General features: G+C 39.9%; 1 protein-coding gene across 6 annotated transcripts in view; it reads left to right on the plus strand.

Moving 5' to 3' along the window:
- The window catches only part of CRIM1 (cysteine rich transmembrane BMP regulator 1), a 305,273-nt gene that overhangs the window by 18,356 nt on the left and 274,640 nt on the right, over positions 1-12,277 (plus strand). For all 6 annotated transcript variants that reach the window (XM_074948988.1, XM_074948986.1, XM_074948983.1 and 3 more), the window contains exon 2: positions 5,114-5,287. In XM_074948988.1, the coding sequence (XP_074805089.1) occupies positions 5,114-5,287 (174 nt within the window). The remainder of the gene's footprint in view (positions 1-5,113; positions 5,288-12,277) is intronic.

Raw genomic sequence — 12,277 nt, forward strand, 5'->3', positions numbered from 1 at the left:
TCAGCTACAGTGTTTGCTAACATTTTCACAATACACTGGAAACTCCCGTACATCTTTTATCTAAAGATAAAGTATATTAAGGAGGGTGCAAAGTTGATCTTTCAACCTTGACGCTTATTTGTAGTCACACATGCATGCGCGCACACACGTACGTTTTTCTTTTGTTAGCTTGATAGAGATTGAGTGTGGAAAAATACGACGCTGGCTATGTAGCAGTAGTGTATGTTCACAAGGATATTGTCTGAGAAGGAAAGAGGCTGGGATGTAAAAAGAGATTCAGTGGGAGGAAGGAGTGCCTGAAATAGTATGCAGGAAAAAAAGGAAAACAAAGTACAGGAAAAAGGTTTGGTGACGGGAGGAGGGGAATGGAGGGGCAGGAAGGTTAGTATCAGTGTAGTAAAGCTTTTCTTTAATCTTAGTGCACCAACTTTGAGTCAAATATTTTCATACTGTGTAACATTTCACTGTCCTTTCAGCAGCAATATATTCTTCCCTGACATAGTTACTTTCTCATCACTTGTACATTACATGCATGTGTGCCTTTTTAAAACAAAGGTGGAGCTTCAGGTTAGCGTCTAACACAATCACACTTTTTGTCTCTAGAAACAAGTGTATCTAACTCTTGTAATGCAGGGTAGTGTAATCCAGACATTTCCTATACTATAATTAGAACAAATGCTACAATGGTGTTCAGTAAAGTACCTTATTAACTGCTTTTATATTGTGAAGAGGTCAGGAAAGAGACATTTCACCATCATGTAACACTTTCCTGAGGCTGTACTTCTAGGAGTTAGTGTTCATCTCCACATGGAACTGTTCTGGAATAGATGTTCTGCTTTAAATTCACACACTACTTCAATCCAGATTGTATTTCAGGTCTAGATAAGCCCTGAAAACGAAGTACCAATTTTCAGAAAATCATCAATGATGTATCAAAGTCTTAATTACTTGGTCTGAGTAAAAGTCAATAATACAGCCGTTCTTCTGAAGACTGTCCCCCTTAATTCAAGCATTTGATGGAAATAAACTGAGGGAATAGCTCAGTGGATTTCTGTATAGTACGTGTGAATTGCTGAGCACTGCCTACTTTCCCGGACCAGCAGTAGTGTGAAAATAACTTTTGTGGAGATGGGCATACTTGTCCATGTTTGGTAATACTTATGTTGTTGCCACCGGTAGCCCGATATACAGTGTGCCACACACACTCAGTATGACACGCTCTTACTTGTTCAGATTCTGATAGCACTTCAATCTCTGTTCTGAGTTGGGGGTCTAGCACCGTCGATGGTGCTAGTTGCTCTGCTGCATGATTCTTCTGCTACCTGATTCTGCACTGTAACTGTTCCTCAGGTTCCACTCCAGAGCCACCTTGGAGTGCCTTCAGTTTCTTTGGAGAAAAGCTTGCAGGATCCTCTGAATAGCCTTTGGGGCATTGCACTCCTTTCCTGACTTGGTATCCTTCTGGAGTCTGGAGCCATGCCAGGGCTCACTCCAGCTGCTTGTGACTCTATATATAGAGCTCCATGAAGACTCTCTCTTTTGGAAGCCACAAAATCATCTCTAGTACAGAGCACTGTGCCAGGCACCATGCCTTCCCTTGACGCTGATCCCTTATCTAGTGCTGACAGATCACTGGAATCCTAGGAGAAAATCAGACCTCCCATTGGAGGGTAGCGGCTTCCCTAGTGACAAGGCGCTGTAGAATATTTAGGCTGCTGCCCACCCTCTGGAATTAACTTCCTCCGAGTTGAAGAAGAAGCCTCTCTTCTATCAGTGTTATACCTTCAGGAGCAGTCTCCCTTACAACATCAAGGGATGGAGTTTCATAGGCATCTTCTAAACCTTCTGCTGGCAAACATCCTCAGCAGTACAGAAGTAGGATTCCTCACAGTATCTTACTCCAAGCAGCAATTTTGAGGGTACAGTTGAGAGCCATATACCAATTGCACCATATCTCCAATCACCCTCTCTTCATTCCCTCCTTTCTAACCCAGTCTCTCCTATAGAACATGCAGATGCATGATTACTTCTGATTTCTGGACACCATCTGCAATGGATACAAATCTACCCAATTCTGCATCAGGCCACATGGCCATCTCCCCCTTTCCTCTCCCCCTCCTCTCTTTATATTAAAACAAACAAAAAACCATCTCACTAGAAAGGCCTGTAGGTCAAGAAGAGAGTCGTAGAGAAGGCTCTATGGGAACATTGGAAGAGCAGTTATCTGAAATCTGTCCTCAACCTCAGAAACACCAGCAGGCACATATGAGCATTCAAGTTCAGGATGCACAACCTAGGAGGCCTTATCCCTCTTTTATCCCAAGGAGACTGTTATGTGGCTCTCAACTTAAAGGACATGCTTCCTTTCATGACAGTCTCATCAAGTGCTTGAGGTTTTGCATGATGACAAAACATTACCAGTTCAGAGTACTTCCATTGTAGTCTATTCAGTCACAGTAATAGAGATCTTTGCCTCCAAACAAAACACCAAATGCCAAGTGCAGGGGGGGCAAAAGCTTCCTCCTGCATATATTTTACGGCCAGTAGCCAACACTGTCTGTATACCTTGTCTCCCAGATACCCAAGGTCATAAAGATCATGTTGGGCAGAGATGTATTAATAGCTTTAAAGTTGTCTCATGAGTACTGGTGCCCTGTGTATTCTGCAGCTGGCCAGAAAGCCACATTACCTGCTGCCTCTTTGGGCATCTTGTCTCAACAGCAAGGGGGGATTCTGTATCCAGCCTAGAGACGTTCCACCTTGCAACATGGAGGATCACCTTTTGACTAATGTGGACTCCCCCCACCCCTCAGCGTCCAAGCCATCTGACTGCAATCCAGGAAAGGTTCCAGCCTGAGTTGCTATAAAGAGAAAAGGCTATGGTTCACCATCTGGGTCACTAGTAAAGGACTAACTCAATATTAGGCTAGGATCACTGCAGTCCTGGAGTCCCATCTAAACCTTAGATTTTGGGGTTTAGGTATGGCTTCCTTAAAAGTCCACCTTGTAAGAATAGCAGCTCATTAGGTTTGTCCTTAAAATGTGTATGCCTTCTCACCCTATAGTCCTCAAGCTCCTCAACAGCACGGTAAATGTCTTCTCCTTCCCCTCTCCCCCACTATCATTGAAGCTAAATCTTGTCCTAACAAAGCTAATAAACCCTCCTTATGAGCCATCTCATTTAAGCTTTTCTAGAGCATTTATTGATCAAATCAGACTTCCTCAAAGTGATTACATCTACTAAGAAGGCAAGTGAGTTTAATACGTTGATGACCATGCCACTTTTGTACTGTGGTCTCTAAAGACACTGACCAGTGATGCCTCATTCCGGCCTAAGGTGGCCTCAGATTTTCACCTGTCCAGTGCATTTCCCTGTGTTCTTCCTGAGACCTTTCACATTCTGGGGAAACATATCTCCATATAATAGATGTGAAAAGAGTACTCCATTCATATCTGGAAAAGACCAAGCCCTTTAGAAATTCAAGCAGGCAGTTTGTATCATAGGGACATATACCTGTGAAAACACATTTCTGGACACTTTCCTGCTGGATGCGATGTTACATCTTAGCTAGGAAACCAGTACCTCCTGGTTTAAATACCCACAGCAGCACCATCAGTGGTATACATTAAACATGTTCCTCTGGTGGAGATATGTGAAGAAGTAATCTAGAATTCAGTGCACACTTTCACCAGACACTACTCTTTGGCTTTATCATCATGCTCTAACATCCAGTTAGTCCAGAAGTGACTCTTGCTCAGAGTTACTGGTGAGTAATCTCTTTAAGGGAAGAAAGTGTTTTATTTTCCATGATGTTTGAAACTCACTTGCACTTCCTTGTCCTGCTGCCTAGTCTCATTATGTCTTTTAAAGCAACTACAGTTTGCCATGATCTTTAAAACTATCTTCAACTTTATTGGAAACGGCACTGGTCCTGCAAAGCAAAGGATGCTAGTTTTGCTCTTTAGGTGCATTGGTAAAATAAGATTTTCATGAATCCTTGTTTGTGTCATTAATAGGATTTGATTGTTAACAACTTCAGACTGTTTCCTAGCAACAGAGGATTTGCCAGGCTGAATCAAACACTGTCCCCTCTAGTCCAGCATCCCACATTTGGCAGTGACTAACGTGATTTTTTTTTGTTTAATCTCTCACTACCTGTGCAACAATTGTGCATAGTGTACTAAGCCTGTTTGTATAGTTCTCTTGTGGGGGGCTTCTGGGGCATTTGTGCTTTATGGCACATGTTGATCATTATAGTATTCAGGAAAGACATGTAATTCTCCCTAGCCACATATTTAGTTAATGATAGTATCTTACACCATAGCTATGTGAACTTCAGTGACTGTGGATGGAACTTAATCTTTTTTCAAAAGTACAGTCTTATCACTAAGAGAAGCTCCTTAGCAGTTGGCAGCGAAGAGCCTGTGAGACAGTAGAGCAGTTTTTCCTAGTATAATGATGGGTGCTTGCATACACTAGAAAGGCCACTGTTGTTATCAGACCTCTCTTAAATTCACTATAGTATTTGACTCAGACCTCTTGCAGAAGTTAATTCCACAGATTGACTACATATAGGACCTACTGCACGCAATAACTTCTGTTAATTTCCAATGTCTCCTCATTATCTCACTCAGTAAAGCAATTTTACCTCTTCCCTGTATAATCCTGATTATTCAGATTCTCTCCAGCAAATCATTCTAATTTCAAGTAGTTTGCTAAAGGTATTGCAGTTTGCACAAGTGAGAGTGCTGCTTTTTTGCGTTTTTCCCATGCACTTGATCTCACTGCATGCAAATTATTTCCTCAGTATTAATACTAATATCAGAATAGGGAAATGTAACAATCTAGTATTCAGCATTCATACTGTCTGAATTAATATTTCTGAATAAATAAAATTGCTACATGTGGCCCTCATATTTTATATATACAAAAGTGGCATAAGAAGCATAGGGTGTCCAGTTTATAATAGCACTTAATTTTTTTAAATAGGGGAAAAAAACAAAGCTTGTTGAGTGCGCCTAATGTTGGCACCTTTGTGGGCAACTTTAAGTCAGTTAAGTGGACTTGAGTGAAAATACAGTAAACATAGTGACTTCATTTTTGTTTTTTCAGATGAAAATTGGGATGATGATCAGCTGCTTGGATTTGAACCTTGCAATGAAAACCTTGTAACCGGTTGCAACATAATCAATGGGAAATGTGAATGTGACACCATTCGCACTTGTAGTAATCCATTTGAGTTTCCAAGCCAGGATACTTGCCTGTCAGCTTTAAAAAGGATTGAAGGTAAGCACTTGATTTTTAGTAATTTTCAACTTGTAATTCCTTATTGTGTATCTTTCACTAGGGCCTATCACTAGATGATGATGATACTTGATCTGTAAAACAACGTAAGTGGTTTCAGGGACTAACTGCCTTTAACTTCCAAAAAGAACAGGAGTGATTTTTTTAAGTCTTAAAGAATAATATTAGCACTGTGGAGTTTAAGGAAGATGTGGTTTATCCAGTTTGACTCTCAAGACACCTCAATTTGAAAATGGATGAGACTGATATTGTCTGTCTTTGTGCTAAGTGTCTTTTTAAAAAGTGCATTTCACTGTTGACAAGGACAAAACTAACAAATTGTTTGTGTCCTCTTTTGACCTTTGTGCAGCTTCACAAATGCTTAGAGTCGTGGAAAAGCAAGTTGTTCAAAATTACATTGTTATATTTAAAGTGATAGATGAAAAAATGTTGGGACTTTAAATATCCTAAATAAAGAGCAAAAATCTTAAGGTGTTCTTGGTTGCCTTGACTCTCAATGTTTTGCATGATGATGGAATTGCTATTCCTTTTTCAGAAGTATATAACGTACAATTACTTTAATACTAGTACTTCTCAATTGCTTGTTTTCCCTTTGTTTTAGCTCACTTTAGATCAACACTTTTGTGTATACTTATCCTCATACTCACATTTGGTGTCATAGCACTTAGGACATTGCTATATTACATGCTACTTAACAAAGCAGTCCTAAATTCAGCCAAAGAGTCAGTTCAGGGATATTGTGTTGCAATCAAACCTGCATGAAGTACTTTCTTAAAAGTTCTCTGAGCTGGGATGGAAAATGTTGTGGTTCTTGACAGCTGTCTATGCAATTTTACTTTGTCATAACATTTATTTTCCAACACATCCTAAGAATTTACAAGGAGATTATTTCAGATATGTAAATGAGTGATTGGACTCAACTAAAAGTCCACAGCTGTAGCTTCACGTGGTGACTCAATGCAGTGTTAAACTTAAATGTTCTAAAAGAATACTAGTCATGTTGGTCTGAGTTATGAGGGTAGTTTAAATAAGTAAACTAACAAGTTCCCAGGAAAACAAAATGTTTTGAGACTTGCCGAAGTGTGTGTGAATCTTAATTAAGCAATGGAAAATGACAGTAATTTGAAAACCTGCTAAAGTTCTCATACAATAAACTAGAAAAATATGGAATAATAATAATAAGGTGAAAGTGAATATTCCTCTGTGCTGGGTCTGATCTGTTAGAAGCTTACCCACAGTAGGGGCTTGTACTGCTAGTTTATTGGATATCATACCCCTAACTGAAAAAGTTTAAAATTGATCTAGAAGTGTAGTAGTACCAAGGGATGTCTCTGAAGTACAAAAGGCAGTAAAGAAACTAACACTTCAAGTTTGCGCCTTGTTTTAAAATTTTTGTCTGCAGTTTTTTTCCACAGTTCATGACTTAAAGTGATAGATATGTTGTCTAATGCTGTGAGAAAGGAGTGCTGAATTCTGATCCTGACTCTGACAAAGACAGCATCTGTGGTCTTAGAGAAACAGACAGAGAAGCTGTAACTTGCCTGTCTCAGAAAATGAGTTTACAATATTGATCTGGCTCCTGAACAAGAGTGTTCTGAGGATTAATGTTGTAAAGTACTTGGATAAAAGTCAAGTACCATTACAGATATCTAATTTATAATACTGTAGGTTAGTAATGTTAGACTATTTGTGTTTCTGGGAGATAATATACTTGCTGTGTATATCTTAACGAGCTTCAAATGATGTCTGCTGTCCTGAGTAATTTATTTCTAAGTGATTTAGCCTGTACTCTTCTATCTACTTTGTACTGCTTGTGAAGCCCTTCAGTTATGAAACTATAGAAAAATTCTTTGAAGCCACATTAAACCATTAAATACTTTAACGGTCAACAGAAGATAAGTTTGGTCTTTCACTGGTTTTTGCTCTACTTGTTTTTGTTTTTCAACAGCGAATACTTTGAGAAAATAAAAATATTCAGGTTTCCTTCCTTCCTCTCCCCCTTCTCCCCCCACCCCCCAACACTGAAAGCCTAGTTAACATGTAAGTCATTGTCACTTCATGACAAAGCTCTAATACAATTTTCTTCTCTAAGAGGTTCCAGCTACACTCCTAACTATTCAAAGTATTCTACAGAACAGGACTTACAGCATCAGACTTTCCACAGATTAAACCTATTTTTCTGAATTAGTAGCAAAAGGGAAGGGAGAGAAAAGCATAACCACAACAGATTTTCTTGAATATGACAGAGGATATTTAAATTACAGCATAAAGCATACTTTTTTAGCAGAAGTGTTCCCCCATTTATAAGCAGAGAAACATTTAAAAAAACAAAATAAAAAGGACATGCACAAAAAACTCCATGTGCATTACTACCCATTACAGCAGTGAAACAAAGGCCATGTTATGTATGCTGCCAAATACACTTATGATTGAAATAAAAATGTGCTTTACCTTGTAAGTACTTATTCTCATAAATACACAGGGAGAAGCTATACTGGTATGACTACATCCACGCTGGGGAGTTGTACTTGTTAAATTGTATTGGTTTCTAAAGTGGTACAAAAACTCTGGAGACAAGCCATGTCAACACTATAAAATTGTCAACTTTATTTATGTTGGCATACAGCCACCATAGTTGTTAAATTGCTTGTGTGTCTGCCCACTTGGCTCCTGGTGTTTGGTGGTGCACCTCCTCGCCATGAACATTTGTATTGGGGGGGGGGGTATTGTGGGATGGCTTGTCAACAGTTGACAAGAAGGGATGAATATCAAGAGAGGGGAAAAGTACTTTTGTAGTGCTAACAAGGCCAATGCAATCAAGGTGGACATCTCCCATTCTCAACAGTTGACAAGAAATCTGGGAGTGGATAGGTCACTACAAAAAGTAATTTTCCCTCTGCTGATACTCACACATTCTTGTCAACTGTTGGGAATGGGACGTCCACCTTGATTACATTGGCCTTGTTAGCACTACAAAAGTAATTTTCCCTCTGATATTCACCCCTTCTTGTCAACTGTTGAGAATAGGTTTCAGAGTAACAGCCGTGTTAGTCTGTATTCTCAACAAGAAAAGGAGTACTTGTGGCACCTTAGAGACTAACCAATTTATTTGAGCATAAGCTTTCGTGAGCTACAGCTCACTTCATCGGATGCATGCTGTGGAAAATACAGAAGATGTTTGTTTTTATACACACAAATCACTACAAAAGGTTCTCTCTCCCCCCACCCCACTCTCCTGCTGGTAATAGCTTATGTAAAGTGATCACTCTCCTTATACACATTGTAAGGAGAGTGATCACTTTACATAAGCTATTACCAGCAGGAGAGTGGGGTGGGGGGAGAGAGAACCTTTTGTAGTGATTTGTGTGTGTAAAAACAAACATCTTCTGTATTTTCCACAGCATGCATCCGATGAAGTGAGCTGTAGCTCACGAAAGCTTATGCTCAAATAAATTGGTTAGTCTCTAAGGTGCCACAAGTCCTCCTTTTCTTGTTGAGAATAGGCCACTTCCATCTTAATTGAATTGGCCTCGTTAGCACTGACCCCCCCCCCACCCCCACTTGGTAAGGCAGCTCTCATCTTTTCATGTGCTGTAATATATGTACTGCTTACTGTAATTTTTCACTCCATGAATCTGATGAAGTGGGTTTTAGCCCACAAAAGCTTATGTCCAAATAAATTTGTTAGTCTCTAAGGTGTCACAAGGACTCCTTGTTTTTGCTGATACAGACTAACACGGCTACCACTCTGAAACCACTCCCAAGGAACAGGTCAGGAACACTGTGATGCACAAATAACTGTTTTCTTGATGTTTCTAACTTCAGCTGGTTAATGACATGGGAACATTTTTCTTTGTAACAATTAGGAAACTAAGTAAATAAGTACACATTAATTGAAGATTATAAAAATAAATTGCTTGCAACATTCAAGTAGCTGTTCAATATTTTGTTTTATCCTCACTGTTCAATGTGTAATCCCAGGCCTCATTTACTGGAAACCATTCAAACCCTGCTCTGAAGACAGAATTGTTAATTTTTTTTTCTCCTTGACTTTCCGATGGCACTTATCACTGAAGTATCTTAGTGTTTCACAGACATTTAATGAATTTATTTTCACAACACTCCTATGAGATAAAAGTGTAGGTATGACATGTATGCATATGGTCACGTAGACATCGAGTAGGAACTAAGTGGTTATATTTTTAATAAGTTGGTTTATTGATTTTAATAAGTAGCTTTGAACAGCTTGACTGAGCCTTGATACTGGGTGTAAGATTATTTCACTGTATCCCAGGTGTGAGAGTTTGGCAAATTTTTATTTGAGGCCTTGTGTCTCTTGAAGTTTAAATATGGGCAAGGAATTACTTTTGTAAGTCAAGACAATGGGTCTTAAGTAATGACCAGGAAGACAACAGGCCCCAATAACCAAGAAGTCATTGATGAGAGTTTCTGCTGTTGATCTCAACCCCTTGTATTTAAGTAATCTTGGTAGTCATCACTTCTTGTTATTCCATCAGTGTTGCTTGTTTGGGACAAACATAGACTTATGGGATTCTCCTTTTAGAACACTGTTTTTAGTCACATCCATAAGTGGATCAAGAGTCAGAATGGCATTGCCTGATCTGGAATGGACAATGCATTTGAGGTGAGAAACCTGGGATTTCCCCTGATTTTGATCAGAAGATCATCTGAGAGGTCGCGTGGGATGTAGTTATACTGACAGAGTTGGTAGTATAGACCAAGCCAAGGACATCAGATGTCAGCTGACCTGAGAGTGACCCCCCCCCCCCCACTAGTGTAATGGTACTTGCAATAGAAAATGTTGCCTGGTTCCCTAGACTGCAGTTCCTGAATGACTCTGAAGCTCCACAAGGCAAGCAAGGTAAAGAGCAGATACTTTTTCTCTTTGGGTATGTCTACATTGAAATTAGACACCCACAGCTGGCTTGTGCCTGCTGACTTGGACTGTGAGGCCGTTTCATTGCAGTATAGACTTCTGGGCTTGGGCTGGAGCCCAGGCTCTAGGACCCTGCAAGGTGAGAGGGACTCAGGCTTCAGCCTGAGCCCAGAGGTCTGTGCTGCCATGAATCAGCCCTGTAGCCTGAGCCCGGTGAGCCCGAGTCAGCTGGCACAGGCCACCTGCAGGTTTTTAGTTGTAGTGTAGACATACCCTGCCTATTTAACAGGACTGTGCGGGGATGCCTGCCATGAGACACCTATCCTAGCCTTGTGTGTGTGGCTGGCCAGTAACAGTAATAGCATGGGTGTTTAAGTATATAGTACACGTTTTTTTTACTTTTGGGTATTAACTAACCTAGATTTAAAGCAAATCTTATTGATCTGAGCCACCTGGATTACCTAAAGATTTAAACCTGAACCCATTTTTTCCACAAGGGAAAAATAAGTTACTAAATAAACCACATAAGAATAGAAAGATTAAATAAATCCTTTAATAATGTTAATTTTGTGATTTGATTATTGGTTGTGCTCATGCAGTAACTTCACCAATTGTTGGTCTTAAGCTGTTCTCTTTGTAGTTACTCAGTTAAGTTGTATTGTTAACTCCTTGATTTAACTCAATTTACAAGGTAATTTCATTATTATCTTGTTGTTTAATACTTCACGGAAATAGAAGAAACTATATAACTTTGTAGTTAGTGCTCTTGAACAAAAATTGTAATATACCGAAATTAGTTTTTTCTGATCAACTGGTGATGAGGTAAAAACAACCCTAAGTTAAAGGGAATTTAATTATTCTTAGAGCATTGGCCTCAGGTCCTAACAAAACCCATATTATTACAAGCTGTATTATATCCATTTTCAGATGGGTAGCTGAGGCACAGAAATTGTCAAAGTATCCAGTAATTTTAGGTGCCCAATTTGAAGCACCTAAAACCTGACTTTGTCAGAATACTTTGCGTAATATAGCATGGAATATGTTCAAAGCACAGTTCCTGTTGACTTCAGTTGCAGCTGAGGGTTCTAGGCACTTCTGCATGTCAGACCACAAGATACCAAGTTAGGCTTTCAGAAATTGAGGAACTCTCAATTAGTGATTACCTGTAAAAAGGTTGGTTTAAGTGATTTGCCCAGCATCACATAAGAACTCTGTGGCAGAGGTGGGGGGTAGAATCCAGCTCTTTTATGCCTTAACCTTAAGTTTTTCCTTTCTCTTCCTGTGATGCCCTGACTCATTCGTTACACTTCCAAGTTCTGTAACCAATGAAGCAGGGATCCTACAGGCAGGTCTCTCTGTTTATAACACAGTCCTGATTCATCCCTAAAGCAAGTCCATCTGATGTACCGAATGAGGCAGAGTTCCTGTGGGGAAAATCAGTGTTTGATCATCATAACGCATGCACAGTGGGGCTGAATAAAGCTTGATTCTGGCACTTTCTAACTTTTGATTGCTTGACTTTACAACCTTAATGTTCTTTTAATATAGGTGTGTACATGTGTAATTGCCTAGGTTTTTAAAAAGCAAACTGAAAAAAAAATACCATCATGTGGCATTATTAATACACAGGTTAGTTAATTAGTAAAGCTGGAATGTTTAGATTCTCAACCACCTGGGCTAATGGGATAACTCATAGCAATAGTAGGTTATCCCCTGTGAACCAACATGAAAGTGGGATGAGATGCTTTCTACCATTGGGTTTACCAGAGGAATGGTGAGACCTAGATCTTGGGTCCATTCCAGGCTGTGGAGGGAAGTATGCTTTAGTGGGCATACTCTCTCTTGCCCATTTTCCTGCAAGGTTGACCCTTTTTGCCCTGTCTCCCTACTAGTTCTGTCTCTTCTCCACCCCTGACTTCTTGTCACAGTCTCAATGTCTTGGTCTTCTCATCCTATTCCTAGTCTTCTCTCCAGGCTTGCTGTACAAGTTCCAGTCTGCCACTCCCCACACCCTGTTTCCCTGCCCAGCCAGTCCTTCCCAGCTCCTCATCTGGTCTGTCTCTTCCCACTTCCCC

Source organism: Natator depressus, chromosome 3, assembly GCF_965152275.1.
Source record: "Natator depressus isolate rNatDep1 chromosome 3, rNatDep2.hap1, whole genome shotgun sequence".
Classification (NCBI taxonomy): Eukaryota; Metazoa; Chordata; order Testudines; family Cheloniidae; genus Natator; species Natator depressus.